This window comes from Meleagris gallopavo, chromosome 3, assembly GCF_000146605.3.
Source record: "Meleagris gallopavo isolate NT-WF06-2002-E0010 breed Aviagen turkey brand Nicholas breeding stock chromosome 3, Turkey_5.1, whole genome shotgun sequence".
NCBI classification, from domain to species: Eukaryota; Metazoa; Chordata; class Aves; order Galliformes; family Phasianidae; genus Meleagris; species Meleagris gallopavo.
This window is the reverse complement of record NC_015013.2, coordinates 15206157-15231407: the sequence shown is the minus strand read 5'-3', so window position 1 is coordinate 15231407 and position 25251 is coordinate 15206157. Positions and strand designations below refer to the sequence as shown.

The following is a 25251-nucleotide window of genomic DNA, read 5'->3' as shown; positions in this document are numbered from 1 at the left end:
AAGTTTTAGTCAGAACAAAAACACTGAATGAAATCAAGGGAAAAAGAAATTAATCTGACAAGTTATGACTAACTAATTTACTAAATGTAATACTACCATATTTGAAAATAGGAGTTTGAGATATCTATCTAGAAAGGTGTCATGGCTTTAGTTTGGGAAGAGGTTCTTTAATTAAATTCCCATTTAGTCAAGTTTACACCACAATTTTTTTTTTATGAAGAAGCTGAGAAGTTGTGTAATAGTTAAAGGTACAAAATGAAGTCGGAGGAAGAAAGGTCTTGCAACAGAGAAAGCTGCAGGAAACTCCAAACTGAGGTCCAAAACATGCTGCTATTACTGAGATACCATCTCTGTGATGCTGGCCAAGCCACGTGGACAGAATTTTGCAGCTTTTTGGAGGCACTTTTTAATCTTTCACACAATTCTTAAGTGTGAAATTCAGAAAAATCGGCTAAATCTGCACTGAAGCTGAAAGAAGCCAAGAATTAATGCTCTAAATATTAACTGTTCCAAAAATTATAAAACAATATTGGTTTCAAGTTGGGCACCAGATATTAATGCATGTACTCATTTATGTACATAAAATTCTTTAGTGTGAGCAACAGCAGCGTAATAAATGATGTGGGGAAAAGATACCTCACAGAAAGGCAGAACATCCTCTATATTCAGGGCAGAATCTATAGAGAGTACATTACATAGAGGTAGGGTGTCAAAAGAGAAACATGAAATAACATAGCAAATAATTACTAATTTTCTGGTTGTATGTCAGTGAAAATAGAATAAGTTTACATACATAAAGACCATTAGAAAAAATACGAATGCAGAGAAGCAAATAACGTTTTCCTACACTTAAAGTATAGCCATTCCTTTCAATGTGCACACTGAAACTATGCTCCTCTGGAAATCTGCCCTTGGGTATGACAGCAAAAGGTAAAACTCTTTCCAGGGTTGGAATAATGCAGTAAACTGTTCCTATAGCCATTTGCAAAAGTCTCTGATCATTTTCACCCTCTGCAAATCAGACTCCAGAAGATTCTCAGAAACAAGATATGTACATGTTATTGAGTTATTAATTTGTCTTAATTATTTGTTCTACCATGCCAGGGCTGGTAACGATCATCCCTTTGCATTCTTCTGCATATTTCTGCCATTCCAGCTCTTCCCACTGAAGCATGTTGGCAATCTCTTCTTCAGGCACCAAAGCTTTATTGCATCGTAACAAGTAGAGAAGAATCTGATGCATCGACAGTACTTCCTTCCCTCCATCTTAAAAACATAATAAACAAAATGCATTTCAGATATTCACTCCTAAAGCACAAGGAAAATACGCAGCACATAAAATATTCAGATGAGCAAAATAAAATGCAAAATGTTTAAGCAACTTGACAAATAAGGAAGCAAATGTTTTACTGATGAATAGTGCACATGCATAAAACACACTTCTTTGCTAAACTGGAAGCAATAATGGTAACAGTAGCAAAAAAACCAGTTTCATCATTCTGTAATGCTGAAGTTTCTAACTTGCCTGAAAAATTTCTAAATGAACAGGCAGAACAAATCAGTTATGTAGTCCGGTTATGTCTCCCTTTTCACATTTCTACCATTCCTTTTACAACAAAAGTTAAAAAGCCTTTAGGCATCCAAGCAGCTTTTTAAGGACCACTCAAGATTTTACAGGATACTTCTGGATGAATGCAGTTAAGTTATCCTTGCATTTTGAATTCATCTGTGGTGCTTACATGCTGCACCTGCAGTAATGAAGACTAAAGAGCCTCATGCTGTCTTCTGTCACTAAATGAATTGAGCGCATGTAAAAACTGCTAAATACTTCTGAGACCTCTGGAAATACACACAGCAAAGACTGCTTGCAGGGAATTAAGACGGTGTAATAAACATCTGATCAGTTCCAGGATGCTAGTCAACATACAAACAGCAAAAGATGAGTGATAGTCCTGACAAAACACCACTCAGAAGACACCAACTATTCAAATTCAGTACGTCTGCTCATCTGAGTAAGAAGATAGATATGTTTATGTTTTTATGTTTAATTCTGAAGGAGGAGGTCAGAGAGATGTGTGCCAACAATGGAGAGTTTATCTACAGTTATAGAGGCAACTTAAAGTTTCACTCCTGACAGAAGTAAAAACGTCCATGTCTGTTCCAAGTGAGCCATGGAGTACACACTCTATCACTAAGCACACAATAAGGAACAGAGAAAAAGTAAAGTCTTCAAGTGGTATGAAGGATAATGCCAAAGCACAGGGAACATGATCCCAGCACATGTAGAGAGTCTTGCAGAATCTCCGAGTCACAGCAATGCCACCTTTCACAAGACACTTGAGGAAACAAACACTTCTGTTCCAGCTGGGATTGCAACACTACTCGGTAACAGGAAAGTTGAAAGGGAATAACAAAACTCAGCTTCCTAAAACAATGAACCTCATTCAGCAATTTACCACATCAGCCCAAAGGACCAACTGGACCCTGGAGTGCACCAGGTCCAGCACTGCCACCAGGCAAGGGGAGAGGTTGTCCCACTGTGCTCTGTGGCTGCACCTCCAGTGCTGAGGGCAGGTTTGGGTAACACAATACAAGAAGAACGTGAAACCATTAGAGCGCGCAAAGGAAGGGGGTTACAGAAATGGTGAAAGGTCTGGAGGGCAAGGTGTGTGAGGAGCAGCTGAGGTCCCTGGGTTTGCTCAGTGCAGAGCAGAGGAGATGAAGGCGGCCTCATGGTGGCTGCAGCTCCTCACAGGGAGCGGAGGGGCAGCGCTGAGCTCTGCTCTCTGTGACAGAGACAGGGCCCGAGGGGCTGCATGGGCTGCATCAGGTTGGGGGTTAGGAAAAAGTTCTTCAGAATGGTGGGCATGGAACAGGCTGTCCAGGGCAGTGAGCATGACACAGAGCTCATGGATTTCAAGAAGCACCAAGAGTGAATATAAAACAGGGAAAATTAACCCCAAAGTTCAATGGAAACAGAAAATACTTCTGAAGAGTTATTTTTTCCTTCAAATTAAAGAGGAATTCAATTTGCAAGACTTTTGGTTTTGTCGACTAGTTTAGATTGTTCTGCAAGAAGTACACCACATCCAATTTCTGAAACAATGCGCAGCCGTACATACTGAAGATTCTACAGGAAGGGCACAAGTTGTAGCCCTTTGCTAAAGAATAGTTCAGAGACTGGACCTCTTGAGTCAAAACATGCCATAGCAGGAAACTTATAGTTTTACAGCATTTCATTCTTTAATACATTTTCCATCATAAAAATCTCTGATGAAATACAATACAGCAACTATTCTGCATGCCATGCATCTCTGGCACTCAGCAGACCTGACATGATTCACTCAAGCTACTCTCAAGATCTGTCTCTGTAAGTATCTGAACACTGAAAATGTGGGCAGTGAGACACTGGGATAAGTTGCTCAGAGAAGCTGTGGACATGTTTGAGGCCAGGTTGAATGGGTTCCTGGGCAGCCTGATCCGTCCACAGCAGGGGGAGGTTGGACCTAGATGATCTTAAAGGTCCCTTCCAACCGAAGCTGCTCAATGATTCTATGAAAATCTGACATCCTAAACCTTGAATTTTCAGACCATGGTAGAAGAATAAGAAAAGTCGGAAGAAGAGAAATCAATTGATTTCTGTATTCAAGGAAGCAGTTGATGGATCCATGGGGATCTGTTGCAACAGCATATCTTCTTTTAATAGACAGAAATAATGTTTTGCAACGTTATCTGAAGGACATGGATTCCCACTCTCTAAAAATGGGGAATAAAAAATGTAAACGTAATTAGAAATTTATCATCATAAAGATGCTAGAAACAAACTATATATGCAGAAATAACAAGAAAAAGCCATTTTTATAGAGTTAGAGAACTGGGAGCCTTAGAAGAGAAGCACGAAGGAATACGTGTTAGACAGACTAATCTCTCCCTGCCAATAAATCTAACAACACAGGAAGAACTGACTTCCTAACTAAAGCAAAACAAATCAGAATATAAAAACTCCAAAGTAACTGGAAAACACCCTCAAGCTACACAGTCCATGCAGGTCAAACTTACTCTCATTTTGTGATGAGGTCAAGTTAATCAGCCACATGTGGCTTGATAGCTTATTTTGTAAATTGCTTCAGCAGAACCAAATCAATGTTTGCTAGCAAGCCTCACAGCTCAGCTTCTGATTGAACAGTGCTGTGTATTCAGGAAGGAACAACAATTAGAAATACAGTCATCTAGCCTTCAATACTCTCCACAGTAGTGAGCCAAACCTCATTTAGCTGCAGCTATAATTAATATAACAACTACGTTCCAAAGCCCAAAGCAGAGAACACCTTCAGGCCACAGCCCTCTTGATGAAGACTGTTTCACATCTAATCTGTGCTCTCAGTCCAGCAGCTGAGCACATCTTCCTTTCCACACAACCCTTTCAGAACAATCACCAGGCAGCATCTCAGCAGGATGCATTTTGAATGGAGACATGACATTTATATCAACTGAAAGTCTGTTCTACTATCTTAGGATGTGTTAAATGCTTTTGTAAGCTGTTCACTCAAACTGAGCATAGCTCTCCGAACTCAAGCTTGTCCTTGGCTGGCAGGCTAGGGATGAATTGTACTGCAATGGTGTTTTTCTTTCTTTCACCATTTCTTGCAAGGGCTAAACTTACATTAAAGATAAAAGAAGAGAGCAGCAGAGCAGCCTGTGCTAGGGGTGACAATCTTGCTGGTTCTCAAAACTGTACATCAATAATTTCTATGTAATCACATGGTGCGTATCTTGAATTGCAGATGGAACATGAAATTCAGTTTTATGTGTGAGAATAGACAACACTGCTCAAATCCCACAGCTCCATCACAGGACGAGTAAAGAATGATCCAACACTTCCTGCAGTTACCACACAAAAGACAAAAGCTGAGCACGATACCTGGCCTGTCCATCAGAACTCTGATGCTGAATAAACTACACAAGCTATCAGTGAGCATGAAAGACTTCAGATGGAGCCATCAGTTCTTCACAACTGAACTACTTGACCTGCAATGAGTTTAAGCTCTTATTATGTTACCTGGAAGAAATCTCACAAATCGCGGCATGAAGTGAAATCTGGGGCAGGAAACAGAATCATTTTCAAGTGAAGGACCTTAAATATAAAGGGAAAAAAAACATGGAGAATTTATGAATAGCAGCATATTTGCAAAAGAAGAAAAAAGAAGGAAATCCTATCCCATTTGAAGTCACTGAACAGTGATTACATTTGGCACTAATTTCAGACAGAAAAGTAGCAAAAAGCATGGAGAAACAGAAAAGCAACTTCTAACAAATGCTTCCACGTAGACAATTTCAAAGGAAACTACAGTAACTTAACAACTAAAGAATCTAAAAAACACAGTATTCTATTTAAAACTGTAAAGAAAAGTATGTCTTATAAATTTTATCCACTTCAGTTTTAGAGGCAAAGCACTAGTATTTGATAAGTCCCTCCCAGTTAGTGGTTTGTTTGTTTTTCCTGTAATAAAAATACTGAGGAAATTTCAAAAGACAGTATTTTGTGGTTTTTTCTTTTTCCTTTCCTGTTTCATCATCCAAAGACTTGCACAAAAATAAAAACAAAAACAGTAGGTACCTGCCATTAAAAAAAGAAACAATCAGAACCAGTGGAACAAAATAACATTAATATTTGAAGACATTTAGCCAAAAATAACTACACAAAATGTATATTTGTGTGCTCCTCTGTTTAACTACAAGTGTACAGTACATCTCTATAGAGAGAGGACAGGAAAACAGCTACACATTCTGAATTAAAATTCCTTTGAATTTCTCTTTGTTTTCTTTTACACCAAGGGAAGGATCATTCCTGAAATTCTCCTCTGTCATAGCCTTCACAGGAACACACATTTTCATCTCAGCAAGTTAAAAACATTCTGCTATAACTCACCCTTCTAAAGCAGTCTGCATGATACTGCTTTCTGAGCTGACTGTTGAGAAATACTGCATGAATATTTGGTTTTTAGCTTGTAAAAACAGAGGATATTTTATCTGATGCCTTGTACATGACAACACCCTGCCCACAATACTGTCTAATAACAGACAGTAAGAGTTAACATTCCATTACAACAGTTTTTGGATTGAAGAAGAAATTTAGTTTATCTGTAAGAAAATAATGCAAGATTTTTGCATTTTAATTGCTATAATCCCCACTAACAACCCTCAGTAAGCTTCAACCTCTTAAAGAACGAAGTGCAAGTTTACTCCTTTAACTTAATACAGCATTTGACTATTATTTTGAGGCCACTCCCCAGTTTTTTTTAAATGTTTAAAACATAAAAACACAGCAAAACAACAACAAAAAAAACTTGGGAAAGTTGACCTCTTTTTCTTTTGGAAATAAAAGTTACCTTTAAGATTCCAGTCGTACAGCTCCAGAATATCTTTGAATAGGTAAGAAGAGAAGAGCTCAAGACCTTTCACACAAAAATTCTGTGGAATAAAAGCAAACAGGTTTATGATTACATAATATTGTAATACAGATAATGCTACTACCGTTGCCTTCATATTTGTCAACGGAGGTTTTGGAAACAGCATTGAGGCATCTTTAATTGTTTACTGCAGCACAATGGTCTAATCAGAAAAGCACTATTAAGAAAGCACCATAATGAAGATTCTTTATGTAATGCCTACATCCACTCTATAAGCAGAAATCACAAATGTGGTAATTCACCATGCACCTCAACACTTCCTCCTGAGTAAGCCCAAATTTCTTCTGAGAAAGATTTTAAATATTCCCTTTTTCCTACATGTTTATAATAAAAACTCAGAAGGTATCAGCTGTAGCATTATGATCACTTCCTCCATTACACCAAGACAGTACAATATAAACAGAGGATTATGACCTTAAAAGGCAGCAGGAGGGGGAGAAAAAGAATAAAAAAAAAAATAACTCTTCCTCATCAGGTAGGGAAGCAGTTCCTCCATAGCAAGGAACTTTCAATCAGAAGTGTAGGAACTGCTGCTTTACAAAGTCTTCCTGAACAAACAAGATCAGATCAGATCAGGACAGGACAACATAAGTAATACATGTATGAAAATGGCCATTACTTCCAAGCCCAACAACACAATCTTTCAGAACAATGCATTAGTAAAGATGGTTTTAAAGTAGGCTTTAGCTACTGGGCATCAGACCAGGAGTCCAAAAAGACAACACACTGGATTCAGTAACAAGAAACGACCTGCACTGATCACATTAGTCTTGCTGAGGAATTTCTGAGATCTTGCATGTATTTTAGATGGTGGTGAACAACAAAAAAAAGGAGATAACTAGAAAGATGCAACTATCAGACTAAAATACTGATCCTATCTTTGTAGGGGTATTTCTGTACCTACATCTGCTGTTCTAATGCAATTTAATTCACAAATTGACTTTACCAGAGATTAATTTGTAATTAAAAAAAAAAAAAAAACAGATTAAGAACTGAATGCGCTTTATTTGTATCCACCAGAAATTTGTTTTGGCAACAGCTTATAGTAAGTACTGATAAGTGATCCTTAGAGCTCCATGTTCAAGATTAAGTTTCAGCTTGGCATTGACTCATGTGGGTCTGGAAAACCAACACCTCCACATACATTATTTTTGTCATTCGTAAAAGAAGGATAATGCCTAAGTTGGCTCACAGATCGAGTATCTGGCATAACTTACATAACTTAAAATGAATAAAAGCACTTCTTACTATTTGATTTTAATATATGATACCCTAGGTGGATGGATTTATGCTAGTACTTCTGAGAGAAAATTCCTTTTCAGACATTCTTTCAGAACGTAGCTGTCTCTTACCATCTTCTCTACAAGAGGGATTGTGAAGAGTTTAATCCATTAACAACATCAACTCTTAACCCACTCTGACTTTTTGACTAATTATCCTTCTTACCTCAGGCATCATCTCTTCAATGAAATGAATTGTATAGTCAATGTTAAATCTGATTACTTTACACAGAGGAATCTGGAAGGAAAAGAGATTCAGCATGAAAAGCTATACACTTACAAATGTACAGTTAATACAATTTTGTATGCAAGGGTATTACTGTCTGCTGAAAAGGGAACTTACTAAAACAGCTGCTTAGTGGGATCATACAAAGACAGGAAAGCAAGCATTTGCAAGAGAAATACCAATTCTAACCTCCACCTTTGATAACACAGGGTGAAGAATAATAAAATAAGATTAAATAATGCCATCTACTGGAGATAAAGGTTTGTTTAGAAGAAAAAGCAAAGTTCAGTCAAAAATTTCCACACCTGCTCTCACTTGCATACTTGGAAGTGAACTTATTTTTGGTGATACAACATGTCAGATAAATGCACTGACCTGAAGGCAAGCTGTTTTTAGTATATTGACAATTCTTTTAGAATCGTATAGCTAACAAACTGCTCTAAGTGATGAAAATACAATCCAGGAACTTTCAGGATAAATGTAAAAGATGTGCATAATTTCATTAAATAAATAAATATTTCTACAAGTGCACTCACCTAACTAGTAAGACAAACACACAGTTCACTTCTTTGCCTATGCTGGCAAAGTCCACAGACTGCTGAAAGTTGCTTTGTAGCTGCTGATTTGTGCATTTTCTTGGATTTATATTTTTAAGCCACAAAGCTACATTTCTAAAAAACTAAGATGCTTAATCCTGCCATCCACTGCCTTTGTAAGTGTAAGAGACAATCTCAATCACTCGTTAAAGTGATGAAGATCAAGGTTTATTTTGCATTGATATACATACAGAGATTCAAATGGTGCTAGAGTTGCACTGAAATCAATGGACCTAGAGCCCAAGCATTCTACTTGCATCTTCTTGCAGCGCACTGTTGAACACTTACCTGTTTTGTCTACATTACACCTCCTGATGGTAGAAGGATTTACACCAAACAACCAAATATAAAAGCTGCATTAGATTTGATACAAAGCTTTCAACTACTAAATTATTAAATGTTATAAATAGAATAGTAGAAAAAATAAAAAAAGTATTCTAGTTTCATCTAGAACGTGAGAGGGAAACCTGTCCCATTCAAATGCTTTTAAAAAAATTATACAGGGACTGTTTTCTTTCTAACACACAAATTCAAACAGCATAAAATGTTCTCATACAGAGACTCAATAGCCTGAGTTTTTTTTTCTTGCTACCATGTAGAAAATGAATGTTTTGGAGAAATGACTATGGACAAGATCTCCATTAACTAGAATTTTGCTATGGCAACTATACTGAAAGTTATGTGCTCCAAAATCTTCTCAGTAGAGCCAGGGAATCTCTCTCCAAAAGATTTTATGCCTGTTTGAAACAAGAACAGGCTACAATATCATGTCGTATTCCAGTCTGTAGAAAGGTAATCATTTGCTGCTGACCATTTCCCCCAGTGGGAATGAGAAATTACTATGAGAAATTGCTATCTGATTCTGGCCTCTTATTGTGTACTTCACAATAAGAATCAGTTTAACATCTGCATTGCTCATGTCACACAATAAGAGGTTTCCTTGCTTTTTTTTTTTTCTTTTCTCTTTTCTAACACTGCCTTCTTCTCACATAGCAGGCATTGTATGATAAAGATAAGGTGGCCTCTTTATCCTTTTAATAAGAGAAAACAACATAACTGTTCCTATTTGCTCATTTGCAAAATGAAAATAAAGCCTTGGGCTAAATCTGTCTTGAACCCCAAGGCTGAGTTAATGCTGCAGGGCAGGAGTGCATCACAGTGCTACCCCCCACTAGCTGAGTACCGTTGATCTGCAGGGTTCTTGTCAACAGCAGACCCTTCTACTCACCAGAGCTAAAGCATTGTCATATTCATAACATAAGCAAACTGTCAGTTAAAAATCCTTTTTTTCCCCTCAGTGTCTCTTAGTTCCAGTATTCTTAGATTGCAGTCCTGTATTGTGACCATTTTTATACTGGGCTTTGACATGGACGGGGAAGATAGTAACAGGTATAAAAACAGGTAGTAGCAGGTATAAAAAACAAAGAAATAGTATCCCAGAGCATTTGGAAAAAATTCTCAAAATATCAAGATATAAAAAAAGGTACAGATATTTTTAATTATTTGTATATTATTTTGTTCTGATGTGGTTAACAGTTTACACTGCAAGAGCAGAGTCATCTGGTATCAACCTTTTTTGTTGTTATATTTGCTTTCAGAAAAGAAAAATCAATTGCCTTAAAAGCCTGCAAGTTTTAATAAAATATCATAAAGAGGTGAGTGACTGAAGAAATCAAACGGATGTTGGAAAGTAATAGATATGCCTAAGAAATGTTTTTGAAGAGAGAAAATCCTTTTAGAGAGGATATCTCAAAAAAAGTCCAGTCTCCATTTGTCACTAAAGGAAAAAGTTTGTTTGTTTGTTTTAATTATTTTTAAACAAACTTTTTCAATTTAGCAAAGCTCCTCATCCAATTTAAAGCCAATTAACAGTTTTAGCAAGTTACTCCATGATTTATTACATTTTCAAACTGCAAAATGTAAAAAATATGACTGTGATGCACGTCACAGTCTCAGTCACAGTTTGAAGGCAATGCCTACCACCATTACATAAGACAAAACCTGACACTCATTAGCACAAACGTTCTCTTCCTGTCTCCAGTGCTGGCAGAAAGTTTGTAACAGCCCTCGGAGTGAAGTTCTACTTCAGGGCAAAAATAGTTTGCCTTCCAGACAAATCCTACATACAGTGTAAGGAGTATACTTACATTTGTTAGTGGGGCATGTGAAAACATGGAGAATCCTTCAAAGATATATTCGTGGTCATCATACTCAATAACAGTAGGTCTGTCTGTCTAAAAAGGTAAGCAAAAACAGCATGGAGTGAACAAGAAGCAGTACTACTTCCACTCTGAAGACAAAATTAGAGTTCTGGTTAGAATTATTTTTAAAGTACTTACTAAGAAGTTTGTGGGAGGTGACACTGTAATTCGATAGTGGTACAGTCTTCCAGCATTGTTGGTCATGGGGCGACATGGTTTAATGGGCTTAAAGAAAGAGATAAGTAGAATTATGTGCAAAGTCAAGGCAAATTTAGATTAAAAGAGAGAATAAAGCACTTCTAATAGCCGTGAAATATACACTAGGAAAAATTAAATAAAGAAGGTTGTCGTAATTAAGGATTCCAGGAAAAGAGAAACTGGCTGTATCTATATAGTCACTTCTAGAAATAGTTCTAATGCTATTCAAACCAAAGAAGTGAAAAACACTGCTATAATTTTTTTATTTGCCATCTGACTCTTCATGTTTCCTACAAAGCAGTTAGCCATTTACACCGCAGACTGATTTCCTCTTTTATACTAAATTGTTTCAAGATGCTGATTTTAAAATTGTACAGAAATAAACTTAGGCCACGCATAAGAAGATCCAAGTACATTATCAAGAGACAAATACCATCTGCTGGTGGTAAACCCGGGCCCTGAAGAGAAGGGTCTATCCCTGGCACACATGATTTTGCTCTGTCAGGTCATAAAGCCTGCTTGTGAGAATGGTACACTAGGGGGCAGCTCTGCACTGAAGGGATTTGCTTCCTCCAACTGCTGGGGACTTGTGACCTGCTCCAGCTTCTTCTGAAGCAGCCCAGTTTAAGACCTAAAGATCTAAAAACCCTCAGCAGTTTGACAAAACCAATTTCTCATGTTTGATGGGCTGCTATCAATCTGATATGACTATCTGCAGGGAAAATACCTGTGACAAGTGGCGTGCTACACAAAACAGTACTATAAAGTTGGCCTGCTACACCACGGCACAGCTCTGTGCCATTTGCAGAACTCATCCACAAAACAGAGTGGTTACTCTGCTCAGATGCAGGTTATGCTCTCACCATTGTGACAAGACAGTTACAAACCACACTGTTTAGAAGCTAGCCAGGATTACTTGAAGGATAGGATAAAAATTAATATATACTAGATTTTCTGAAGCCTCACATTCCTAGTTGTTCTCACTCCTTCATGCAGCAAGTTTTATTTATTAGTTTTCTCCTGGTAAAGTTCTCTTCCTTCTTGCTTGCAAGAAAAATACTCAAGACAATGTGGGGAGGAATTGATCCTCAAGTGATTTATGGAGAGCTTCAGACCAAAGCCATTTTTCTGAAATGGAATAATTTATCCCTTGCAACAGTAACATTCACAAACCCTCAACTGCAAAGAAATAAAAGAATGTTTCACTAAATGTTTTGGAAGGCATACTGAAAGACTAAATTCTTAAAGGAAATCTATGAAGGTAAAGTGTAAAACTACGCTCTACTTTTCTTAAACATTTACAATCAAGCTGTTTTTTTGTTTTTTTTGTTTTTTTCAATAAAAACCTTGAGGTGGTCTATTTCCAGAAACACAGCCCACAAAGCAAATAAATACTTCTATGGAAAGCCACCAGTATTTTGACAACATTTTCCAAATGAAGGGCACTACCATTACAAATGTTTCAGGAAGCTGATGGGCTCAATTTTTTCTAATCGAGTACTAATTAAAAACTTAAACTGTTTGACATTTTGTAGTGCAGACGTGCTTTCATCACCAAAGCAACACCATCTCCTGAAAAGCCTGCTGCTCCTCCAGAAGCAGATCTATTAATTCATTTATTTTTAAAGTAAAAGAGGGTTCTTATAACATACTCATCCACTTGACAATGGGAGATCGTTCCTACATTCCCCTTCTATTTTAAAAACCTACAGCCAAGCACTTATGGGAAAAAGTTTTCTGTAGTTCTCAGACGGATTTAATTATCAGTATTTCGTTTTAAATGTGAGGTTACACAAAGTGATTTGATTTTGCAGAGAAGCTGTTACTAAGCCTGTAAGCCATGGGGGAAAAAAAAGAAAAAAAAAAACAACAAACAAGCAAAACTTACAAATCCAAGTACAAGTTCACTGCAGTAAGTTTGTATTCAAAACTGCAATCCTTAGAACTACTTACCTCTTCACCAGGATAAATGCCGTGTCTTATCCCTGTTCGTCGAGCTTTAGCGCTGCACTTGCACAGCGGTCCATCATTCATCTGTCAAAAACAAAATAGGATTCTGTTTTTATTGAAAAACAGTAGGTGATTGTGTCTGGAAAAGTATGTTGGTTTTAATGCCAAGAGTGCTGATGCTTCTAAAAGCCTGTCATGCTTAGATTAAGTGGATGCTCTTAAGCCAGTAAAAATGGAAACAGTATAGACTAACGTAAGAAAAACACACAATAGCATTATAACTCCACGACTGTTTCAGAAGCACAAAAATGGGAAAACAGTGTCAGCAGAACTGCACCATTCTGCTGTCAAATGCATTTTTCCTTATCATATACATAGAAACAGCATGTCTGCCTAAAGTAAAAATCAGGCCTTAAAAGTGCACACTGAAATCTCTGCGTTCAAACAGTCCCACTCAGTTCACTCACTGAAAGCCTGGTCCTGATCAACCCATCTGCAACACAGCAAGGCCTTCAAACAAGGTACATAAAGAAGACCATTTGAAAATTTTACATGGTACTTTAAAGTAACAAGGAAAACTCAAACGCATCCTGTGAACAGATCGGTAAAGAAGAGAAAATGGGAAAACATCCACTTCAGTATTCCGTGTGAGTGCATGAAGTACCTATAACTTAAGAGAGCCAAAGCACAAAGTACAAAGCTAGCGTCAGTCTTTTCACCTTTAAGACACTCAATGCAGACTATCAATTGCTGCAATGCACTACAGCTTTCTGCTCCTAACATCACATCCGTCGCTGAAATCCAACAAAACACAGAACCATACCAGAGAAATGAGCTAAGTTCTTTATCTCGGGCTTTAGCAGAGAGTTTGAAAGTTTGAATCCAAGAAGCATAGAACACTGTTTAGACTTAATATAGAAATGCAATACAAGAGCCAGCAGAACTTTCCGTACCAGTATAAGAAGGCTGAAAATGTAAACCCCGGAGGGACTAAATGTCATCAGACAATAGACACGACGTGAAGACACCCCAGGAAGTAAGAACCACCAAACTGCTGCTACTGTAGTCTTTAGACTATTGGGAAAGGAACACAACTTTCTGGTTGCAGTGTTAATTCCCTGAAGGTTCATCTCAGTCTGGTTTCTTCAGACTGGCACGGTAGATGTGTAATGTGTGCAAAGAAACACCAGAAGCAGGACACTCGTTTATTCTTCTGGGAACTTATGCAGTGTTATTAAAGTGACACGATGCATTTTGTTAACTTCCTATATCCCACACTGAAACCCTTGAGGAAAGCAGAGGTTTAATGAAACTGATTGATGTTTATAGGTAAATACATACTTCCACACTGGCTTATGTAGTCACAGAGCAGTCAACTTAAATAACGCAGTCAATAAAGAATTGTTCATTACTCCTCGAAAAACAAGGGCCTTCTGAGGCTATGAAAATAACCATAACTTCTGAAAAACACCTCATCCTTAGTTCTTAGAACTGTTCAGCATGAACACTGGCTCTCTTACATTAAATACACAGAATGAGACTGATGGACATGCGAGGTACCCGTAAAGCCCAGGGTTTGAGAAGCAAGTCAGATACATAGGACCAAATCTCAAGAAAATTTAGGAAGGAAAGTTTCTCAGCAGGAAATTCGTAAACCACACGTTCCTGGATCTATTCATGCAAGTTACTACTTCATGTTATGGGCTAGCACACTACTTTGAAATACGCCCAAGAGCAACACGCATATTTTTATTTTCACTTAAATGCCTGAACAGTTTGCTAATTTTGTTTTCCACATAAATAAAAGCAGATAACTCAGTCAAATTATTATTATTTTTTAAACTAGAAGCATAAATATGAGTTGGTAATAGAATATTCAACAGACCTCTGAATTACCACAGAGGCAATAAGCATTGCAGTATCTCTCAGCATTACAATTTGCTGCATTTTGGACTCATGAATCATACAAAGTGCCAGAAAAACAAATTTACTGGGTTGCCATTTGACAAGGAGTTAGAATAGACCATAAAATATTTAACAAAGAAAGATGAAGATGGCAAATTCGCTAACAAAAACTAGTCTTCTGTGCAATGTATACATTCAAAACAACATTTTGTGAGCTCAGCAATTACATTTAATGAGAACTATAATCTCCATGCAATTACAAAAGAACCATTAGACAAGAAATTAGGAGCATTAACAGCATATTTAAAATATTATTTATCATTACGAGCTGAGAGCTTTTAGGTGAATAATTTGTAATGGAGATAAACATGCTGCCTTCTCTCGATCCCAAAACTCATCTGTACACCTTTATCTCAGCAATAATAGGACAAAATTAGCACACTGCTAGCAGTTCAGGTTTTATTAACGCTGTCAGACGTGATTCCAGCCAAATACTCCACAAGAGTCATGATCTGGAACCACACATTTGGAATCAAAAGTTAAGTGTTATGAAGAAGATGAGACACAAAAGGGAAAGAGCGGGGGAAGCATATTGAAATAGATGCCTCAGCATATCTGAGAACAATGCAGAACTTTAGGTCCACAGGGAAGAAAGACTTTCAGAACCAAAACTTTCTCCTCTCATCATACCTGTCCTGGATCATTGTACCACAGTTCCTCATGAAGACGATCAGGGTGTGCTTTTTTACGCTTAATTTCTGCAATGACATCAAAAACTTCTGAATCCGAACTGCTAGAGCAGCTGCTGTCATCATCAGAGTCGCATTCTGACTCACTGGAGCTCTCTGATTCAAGCAGGGAAAATAAAGTTAGTTGAAAAACACTTCCCCATATTCTCTTTTCAGAATTCTCTAACAGATCATAGCTCACAGTGGCAGAACAAAAGTTTAAGTAGTGCATGGCATTCACCCTAATTAAAAATGCAGTTGCTGTCATTTTCATTAAAAGTGACAGCACGTGCTATGGATATTAGAAGACCTACATATCCATGTCATCTGTTTGCAGTTTGGTTGTCTAGTGGTACCACTGATCAGTTGTTGATGAGGAATTTCAGTTAAATGACTTTAAAATGCTTAATAAAACGAGACTGTAGTCCAATACAAATATTACTCTAAAGTTAAACAAAAACAGGGCAGCCTGGTCCACTGGTTGGAGATCCTACACATAGCAGAGGGTGTGAAATTAGATGATCATTATTGTCCTTTTCAACCCAGAGCATTCTATGATTCTATGAAAAACAAGATATAGAAAAGAGAAATAAGACAAATTCACAAGAGTGAGCTAAACAGAACCTCTTGCTTTTTAAGAAAAAAAAAAAGAAAAAGAAAAATCAGATTGCTATAAGCGTTCACATTCAGTTTCATTTTATCTACAAAATGCTTCCTGTCTTTAGCAGGACAAGTCACAACTTTCAAAACAGCATGCATGGATACAGCTATTAAAGGATGCATGCTGTTATTCATTTTTAAAATCAAGTATCTCTAATAAATCAGTTATCGCATAAAAAACACAGATGAGAAAAAAGCCTCGAAATGATTGAAAAAAGCTGCTGATGAAACCTGAATAAATTCAGTCTTAACTTTCACAGAAGCTCTGTTCAATGAGCTTTCCTCAGGTTTTTGTTTGGTTTTTTTTTTGACATTTTCTTTGTATTTACTGAAACAATTCCTCTGATATATCAAAGCAGCGAAAAATGCAGAAGAAAAAAAAGCACAGATCTCACACTTGTTAAAATATCTCCTTTGCACTGCTGTCAAAGCGATGGTATAAAGTATTGGGCTTAATCCAAAAACTTAAGAGCCTGATCTCACATATCCCTAAGCTCCTATGGTTCTTAGAAACAACACTCTCATGGATGTTTTGTCACACATTTCCACTGATCTTCTTGGCTCCAATTTAAATAAATAAGTGTTCCCTGTTCACCCGCAATGGTCTTCCTCCCCACCAGTTTGTCTTACGACAAGGGGACAGCCTGCTCCTGCACCTCTAAGACTTCTCTCTTGAGTAGCAACCAGCCTTCCTGAATCCCTTCCCCCTTTAGGACCAAAACCCAAGGGATTCTTCCTAACAGTGTTTCAAACAGTTCAAAGTCTGCCCACCAGATGTCCAAGGTAGCAGTTTTGCTGACTACCCTACCACCACCCCAACTTCACCAAGAATAGAGAACATTTCATGGTTGCTCTGCCCAAGACAGCTCCGAACCTCAATATCTCCCACCAGTCCTTCTCTGTGAACAGCAGGTCTCGTGGGGCACCTCCCCAGTAGGCTCTCTTAACAGCTGTGTCAGGAAGTTATCTTTCTAACACGGTAGAAACCTCCTGGACTGCTTCTCTGTGTAAGTCTAACTTAAAGCACAAAAACAGCGTGGGACTTGTGAGAGTGAACTGGAGATCGGTGAGAATTTTGAATTTCATGTATGAAAATCAGCCTTTCATAATCAAAAATGACCTTGGAGCACATTACTCTCACTAAAATACACAACTACTGCTAATGAAAGGCACAACAGGGGTATTTGCCTAGCTACTTAGTGAGATAAACTATTAGCCCCAACAGAAGCATGGTTGTGAGAAAAGATTGCACAGGCACAGTGCAGATGCAGAGCTGTGGAAAAAGAAAAACAGCTAACGTTGCTCTTGGCCCCATCACTGTTACCCTGAAACAGAAAAGGAACAGTTTCAGTGGAGGTCCAAGCAAAGCTTTTAGCGGTAAGCTGAATGTAGTAGTGTTGCCCCTCAATCATGTACATGAAAATATATCTGCTGAACGTGCAGTAGACTTTGCTGGTGATTCCTGATTGAGTTCAAACACGCAAATCTGCTGCTCAGAAGAGTTTTCTCTACACAGCTTAAATAAAATAGGAATCTGTTATTGTTTATTTTTTGTCCTTTCATCTTTAACTTATCAGTCAGTTACATGCTGGCAGTTTAAAATGTGTCATTATATACACCCATATTTCAACTTAAGAATTTTAGACATTTGATTGCTAGAGTCACTAAGCTCAGACCTTAGAGAATATGCAGCTAAACAACCAAATATGAAGTATCACTTAGAAAGCAAGCCCAACAGAATATCTAAGACAGTGTAATATGCCTAAGAATTTATTAACTTACTTTCACAGCCATAGAATCATAGAATGGCCTGGGTTGAAAAGGACCATAATGTTCATCTAGTTCCAACCCCCTGCTATGTGCAGGGTCACCAATCACCAGACCAGGCTGCCCAGAGCCACATCCAGCCTGGCCTTGAATGCCTCCAGGGATGGGGCATCCACAACTTCCTTGGACAACCTGTTCCAGTGCCTCACCACCTTCTGAGTGAAAAAACTTCCCCCTAATATCTAACCTAAATCTCCCTGTGTTAGTTTAAAATCATTCCCCCTTGTCCTATCACTATTCACCCTTGTAAACAGCTGTTAGAAAAAAACATACTATGTAATACTAAAGTGCTGGAAATACAGTAACAACTACACAATTCCCAGTAAACAAAATCAGAAAAACAGCTTTCAGTGACTTCAAATTGTTATTAAAAAGTACGCCCTGCTATTTCAACTAGTATTTCCCCCAATAACTGATACAGGCAACAAATTCATTTCACTGCAAAAGAGCCATATGGGAACCATGACAACACAGATAAACTCTTCCGAAATTAACAATTCTGCACAGGATGTAATAAACAGAGTTACACAACAAAAATATAGTGCAGAAGGAAAATAAATACAGTGTCATAACAGGCAGCCATATGAGTTTATCATCCCTGCTCTTGCTTCCTTTTTATAAATACAGAGAGTGCAAGCTCCTCAAAGCCTCTTGAACACTACACTTTGGCTTATCTGATCATACACAGGGCACTTTCATGCCATGGAAGATACATCAGCATAAGGCAGTGATGGATACTCTCCCTTCCCTTAAGCTTTCTAGATAAAGCATCTAGCTCTACTTCAGTCAAAAACAAAACTCCAAAGAACTGCACTAGAAAGGATGGATTTAAAAATAGGTATTAGCTCACTGATATCACCAAAAACACACAACTTCCAAATAACAGGTGATCTATAGGTTGCTCAGTTTCAAAGCTTTGCTATCATCTCTGCCTACCAAGATCTTCATCCAGCTTGGTCTTTGGTGGCTCCCATGGCGGCCTGGCTGCTTTGGCTTTTGCCTGTCGTTTTCCCAGCTCCTCCTCAAACTTTTCATACAGATCTCGGAGCTTGCTTGTGCCTACCACAGTAGAGTCCCCCTGTTAATTAAAAAACAGGAAAAAAGCAAAGGCAGTGCTGGCACAAGAGAACAACATGTATCAATGTTTCACAGTAAAAAGCATGGGCAAAAAGACAAATCTCAGTGCTGTAGTTTAAATGAAATACAGAAATACTTGATAAGGCTTAAGTGTATAACTACATTGCTCCATTAGGTGAATGAGCAGAGAATTTCATTTGTTGGAGAATGATCATCAAACCACTGGCCAAGCCAAAGAAAAGATAGGGCAATTTAGGTACTTTTGCTCAAATGTGGGCATAACAGAAAATACCTTGGAGACAAAGCCCCTCTTCCATGTACCAATAATCCGAATTAAAAGACATTAAATAAAGTGATGAAAACAGAGAATAGATCTATAAGGTCTTTCCTGTTGTTAAAGACTGAGATGCTTGGGAGGATTCAACACTGAATGACACAGAACACAATTCTGCTGAAGAGTTCACATGAACCAAGCAATCAAATAATCAAAAATGGACAGGGTGCAGTAATTTCAGAGATCTCATGAACGTACCACTTGATCCATAGGGTCATTTGAATAATAGCTTTCAGAATGGGTACAGCGAACCCAGACTGGTTTAAGTAATTCATCATCTTCATCTTCATTTTTTTCGGATGCATTCTCCTCTGACTCTTTGTCTTTGATATTAGTGTAATTTTTTTCTTTGTTGCCACTCTGGCTCTCAGACCACCGTTCTCTTTCTTCCTCCCATCGGGGTCTCTTCCTTTCTCTGCTTGGAGAGCGGCTTAACAGGAGAAAACAAACAAAACCAATTAGTTTTTTATTATAATGACGACTAGGTAACTTCCAATAAACATAGAATTCTACTACACAAATTACATCAAAGTCTAATCACCTTTTCCAGCTTTTAACTTTTCACTGTAATAAATACTTTGAAGTTTAGACCTATTATAAAAGCAGTTAAAATTACAAGTGCTTTCATATTCTGAACCTTATTCAAGAATTGAAATGGAAAAAAATGTTAGTTTAGATTAAAATTTTTACTGAAATTCGAGAAGAGCTTTTTAATTTTTTCCCCAACTTTGAAGCCCATCTGTAATTCTATAATGTGATGGAAAGCACAACAGTGATAGCGGAGTAGCAAAGTCCTAGGATGCAGCAAGTGAGGATATGTTCAATGCAACAGCTGTGTGGGCACAGAAACAAAGAAAAAATATTTGCTTACCCTTACAAAAGCCTCAGGTAGGCAGGGATCTCCAGCAAGATACCCTTGCCTTCACTCTCAACCCTTGAATGGGATCCTGGCTCCATCCTTCCAGTCCCTCAGCTGCATTGCAAGTACCTGAGCTCCCCTGGATTCGCCCTGCCTTCCCACCAGTTGCTCAATCAATGGTTCAAGCCTTGACTTAGCACTTCCATTATGCCATCAACTAAAACTTAAAGCACTATGAAGCTTAAATACATAGTCCACAGACTATTTGTATAAGAAAAGATGTAAGTTTTTACTGGATTATATAGAAAGCAAATTGCTTGCGTAACTCCAATTCTTGCAGTTTGATCAACACCAGTTGTGATTTTTTTTTTTCTTTTTTAAACTTCTGTCTACAAAGCCCATAATGTCGCAGTGAATTCAACTTGCCAAGATTTAAAAGGAAAGGAGCATCAATACAAGAAAAGCTCCTAAATCATGATTTAAACATGAAATGACTCTAAGCAGACTTGGTACTTTACACACTTGGAAGAGATGTAAAAGAGAGTATGGTATGCAGTGGAGTACCCAGAGAGTGATCCTGCTTCTAATCCTACAAGGCTGTGATATAACCACGACATTTGTAACTATGTGAAGATGGTTACAAATCTAAGATTCATCTCTGAGTTTTAAACCAGGTACGTATGCACATATACGTACTCTCAGAGCCTCATAAAAACAAGGGAGACCAAATGTGTCCTCCTTACCTTCCTGTTCTTTTATAATCTTTTTTGTAGGACCTGTCTGGTGATGGTGATCTTCTGCTGTCACGGTGCCTATGCCTTTCTCTCTCGCGCTCCCTTGAAGAATTCAAAAACAAAATAAATGAGAAATCTGGTACTTTCATACATTCCACACCTGAAAGGGATATAGAAGCAAACTGAAATCATGTTATTCAGAATGACATGACAGTTAATAAAGTCATCTACCTCAACAATACTTAAATTCATACAACACAGAGGTATCTTTGAGACATTCACCACAGGACTTACTGTCATTCTTCCTGTTCTTCGGTAACAAACAGAGAAGGGTAAGATTATTACACCTTTAACCACTCTTCATGCCTCAAGGCATGGAACAAAATCTTATTCCACACACAACTTTGGAAGTACAGCAGTAACTCAAGTGTTTCAGGCAAGCCCTTTTCTCCTGACAGTCACTTCAGGCGCACACACACAGATACAAAAAAAAAGTACATATAAGGTCTGCATCACAACAAAACCATGAATCTCATCTACAAGACCCAACTTGCACATAACATAAAGAACTGGGTTTGGAGCTTCAGGATCCTTGGAGTCCCTCCAAATCCAAGCCAGTTATATGAAGTTAGCAGGAATTACTGAGTATCACACTTTGGCACATTTCCAGACTAACAGCTGACAATTTGTTATTCTACAATCATATTTGTAACTGTCACACTTCCTAATAAAAGAGTTTGCTGATATCTCAGGTAGTTCTGTGGGCTATTGCAATGATGACTCATTTATGAATATATGTATATTTCCACATGCACACGCATATTTCCACATGCACACGCATGAAATAACATGCAATTTTACAAAGCAGAAAGTTCATATAATTTATCTGGGTAAATTATCTGGTCTTCCCTACACCTACTAATTCTTGCTCAAGTGTAGATTTACTGTATATCTTACTGCCCTCTGATTTGCTTGAGAGTTAGATGCTGTGCAAAAAAAAGAACTGCCTTTACAATAAACAAATACATTGTAGACTAGATCTAGAAACTGTGGTCTTCAATCAGTAACAAGCCAACCTCCGAGAAAGAAGCTGCTGGAAAGACACACTTTCAAAACCTAAAAGTGAATTTTTCAATTCAAACTGTAAATCGTGAAATTATGTAGCAAACATCTGGGTCATTCATAAAACACTGAAAATTCCACATGCTCATCATAGAAAAAAAATTCTTAGGGACAATCCTTTTTTTTGGAAATCAGATTAAGATCAACCAAATCAAACTATACTTCGTACATGCGCGTGTTTTTTCTTGTTTGTTTGTCATTGCTGTTTTTGCGTGTTTTTAATACAGGTGTTGTGAAATTAAATTTCTGCATTTCAAAATCCAAGTAGTTTCATTACAATAGACACTAAGTATAAATTCATGTTACACATGAAAACACCAGACTGTCCAAAATTAGAAGCATGCGATCCAGGTGCCCTGATAAGCTCTACTTTCAAGTCTCTCTGTAAACTGTCACCTAGATCATTAGACAAATAGAGCAAACGTATTGATGGTTTGCTTTAGAACACCACACAGCAAACTGTGCAAGGTCAGCTCATAGAATCAGACTGAGAGTTATCTATAAAGCAGAGGGACAGAAACTTCAAAATACATCCCAAAATGAGCAGTCTGCACTCATCTACCTGAGTCAAGCCACATAAACATAAACTTCTAGGTAAATCCCAATGAGGTCAGAGTACTGCTCAGCAACTCACTCTGTTTTCAAGGATAAGGGGGACAAGTGTGCCACTCTGCAAAGGTGAAGCAAAAAGAACGTATCTGAAAGACAGCAGAAGAGCAGCTCTTTCCATCAGAGCCGAGCCCTGACTATGTCCCACAGTGGAAGGGAAAACAAGGGGGAGCAAAGAACACAGACTCATAGACCACAGAACAACGATCACAGCTCTCCCACTGCAAGCAAATAACTTACCTGCTACGCTCATAACTTCTATGATGAGGTGACATTCTTCCTCTGTCATACTCCGTCCGGTGCCGACTGCTTTCCTGCCTCCTCCTATCTGGACTGCGGCCTCGATCCCGACGATCCCCGTGGTTATTGGACCGATGCCTGTCACCGTGGATGTGACTGTGCTCACGATGCCGGTGCTCATCATAGTGCTTGCTCCTCTCTGGAGATCGTCGATCACTTTGTGATTTTTCTCCCTGGTACTGACCCGTGTGCCGAAAATGACTGCTGCCACTGCTGCTATTGGTAGTGCTGCTCTGAAAGGAGCCAGAGCTGTGCTGATAGCTATTGAAGTTAGGTGGTGGGAAGGACTGTTGGGAATACCCTGTGGAATACACAGGCTGGTAGTTGACTTGCTGTGGTATGACTGGTGGAGGGGGAGGATGGGGTACTGCGGGAGGAGGCATCATGTATGGAAAGGTGCTCTGTCCAGTAGGAGTCGCTGGCACAGGAGCATTGCTAGGGGCTGGCACTGGTGGAGGAGCAGGAGGGAAGCATGGAGGCACTGGGAAGCTCTGCCTCATCTGATGGTTTGGAAATGGTGGCCTCATGGGACACTGGCTGATGGGATTTTGTGTGGAAGGAGGAACTGGTGGGGGATATGGAACAAAGTCTGGCCTGGGAGGCATGTAACTCGTGGCTGAAGGGTTTGAATAGGTAGCTGGAGGCGCGGCTTGCTGGTCATACTGGTACTGTACAGAGGGCTGCTGGGGGTGAAGCTGCCGCAGGTTCTGAGGACGATAAGTCTGTGCTGAAGTTCTTGCTCCTGGTCCCCCTTGCCCACGGGGACATCCTCGTCCAGAATGGAAAGACATGGCTCACCTTTAATGAGGAAAATATAAAAGTTAATTGTACAAGACTTTGTAGAAGTACATTTGCAAGAACTATTCCTGAAATAGCAAAATTAGTTTTGTCATTCCCTTTAATAAAAGCAGTGGAAAATGGCAGTCTTTCAGTGGGAGCTGTGCATTTCTCAGAGCTCTAGTACAGATCATTATAGCCCTCTGATTTCTTTAAGTCTTTAATCCACTACAGTAGTTTACCAGTAGTCTTTAATCCAGCACTCCAACTGGACATGCTTTCTGACTCAGGACAAAGTTAATTTTAACAGGTGACTGCAAGGACAGGCTATGGTTGCAAGCAGCTCCACTAGTGTGTACTAGATACATCAGTATAAAGACTTCAGATACCTTGTATCATCATAAAAACCAATCATGTTAGCATCTTCAACAGTCACCCAGGTCCTAAAATGAGGAGATCTTTCTAGCACATCATTCTACAGTTCAGGTAGGAAGACTTTTCTGACACCTCATCACAAGTCACCTGGTCCTACAAATCATACACATTTTAAATAAGCTAAGCAGCACCTAACATTCATGATTTTCACCCCAGTTTATCACAGGGACAAATTCAACAGATGTTTTGCAATACTTTAAGTTAGGCAAAGGTCTTTTTGCGGGATGAGAATCTAACAGGTCAACAAAAAAAAAAAAAAAATTCAATGTAGACTGCACTGTTACTCTAATGTAATTGAAATAAACAGTTCCAAAAATTCGTAAATTCAATTCTTATCTTACCAGTAATTGCCACTACTTCAAGTAGGCTGAAGTTGTGTTCAAAACTATGCACATATGCAATGCACTGTATTAACTGATAAATGAAAACTACTGTGCTTCATAAAAGTTCATTCTTTAATTAAATTTCATTTCATTCTTTAATTAAAATTCCTAAGTTTAAAACCTGTGGGGGAAAAAAAAGAAAAAAGTAAAATAAAGTTTAAAAAGCACTTATAGAATCATAGAATTGCTCAGGTGGGATAGACCTTAAAGTCTTCGAGTCCAACCACAACCTAATCAAACTACCCTAACTCTAACAACTCTCCACTAAATCATGCCTCTAAGCAGATGTCATGATGTTTTCCTTAAAATGGAGAGAAAAGTTGAACAGTTAAGTAGTCACATAAGTCAAGCCTTGTTTTCCTAAAAGATCACAGAACGGCTTCGGTTGGAAGCGTCCTCAAAGACTGTCTAGTTCCAACTCCTCTACCATGGACAGGGCTGTCACTACCAGGCCAGGCTGCCCATGGCCCCATCCAGCCTGACCCTGAACATCTCCAAACATCAGATGCCCACAGCTTCTCTGGGCAGCTGTGTCAGTACCTCACTGCCCTAGGAATGAAGAATTTCCTCCCTAAGATCC

General features: G+C 38.4%; 1 protein-coding gene across 2 annotated transcripts in view; it reads right to left on the bottom strand.

The window, feature by feature from the left end:
• Nucleotides 1-25251, bottom strand: part of DROSHA (drosha ribonuclease III) — a 67917-nt gene that overhangs the window by 41811 nt on the left and 855 nt on the right. The window contains exons 1-13 of one of the 2 annotated variants that reach the window (XM_010708442.3): nt 24630-24762; nt 23017-23874; nt 21055-21147; nt 19651-19882; nt 18978-19119; nt 15517-15671; nt 12925-13005; nt 10912-10998; nt 10720-10806; nt 7917-7988; nt 6390-6471; nt 5060-5134; nt 1097-1266 (exon numbers count right to left, since the gene is read on the bottom strand). In XM_010708442.3, the coding sequence (XP_010706744.1) occupies nt 1097-1266; nt 5060-5134; nt 6390-6471; nt 7917-7988; nt 10720-10806; nt 10912-10998; nt 12925-13005; nt 15517-15671; nt 18978-19119; nt 19651-19882; nt 21055-21147; nt 23017-23867 (2127 nt within the window). In that variant the 5' untranslated portion in view covers nt 23868-23874; nt 24630-24762. Of the gene's footprint in view, nt 1-1096; nt 1267-5059; nt 5135-6389; nt 6472-7916; nt 7989-10719; nt 10807-10911; nt 10999-12924; nt 13006-15516; nt 15672-18977; nt 19120-19650; nt 19883-21054; nt 21148-23016; nt 23875-24629; nt 24763-25251 lie in introns of those variants that run through there. The other variant, XM_010708441.3, reaches the window with a different exon arrangement.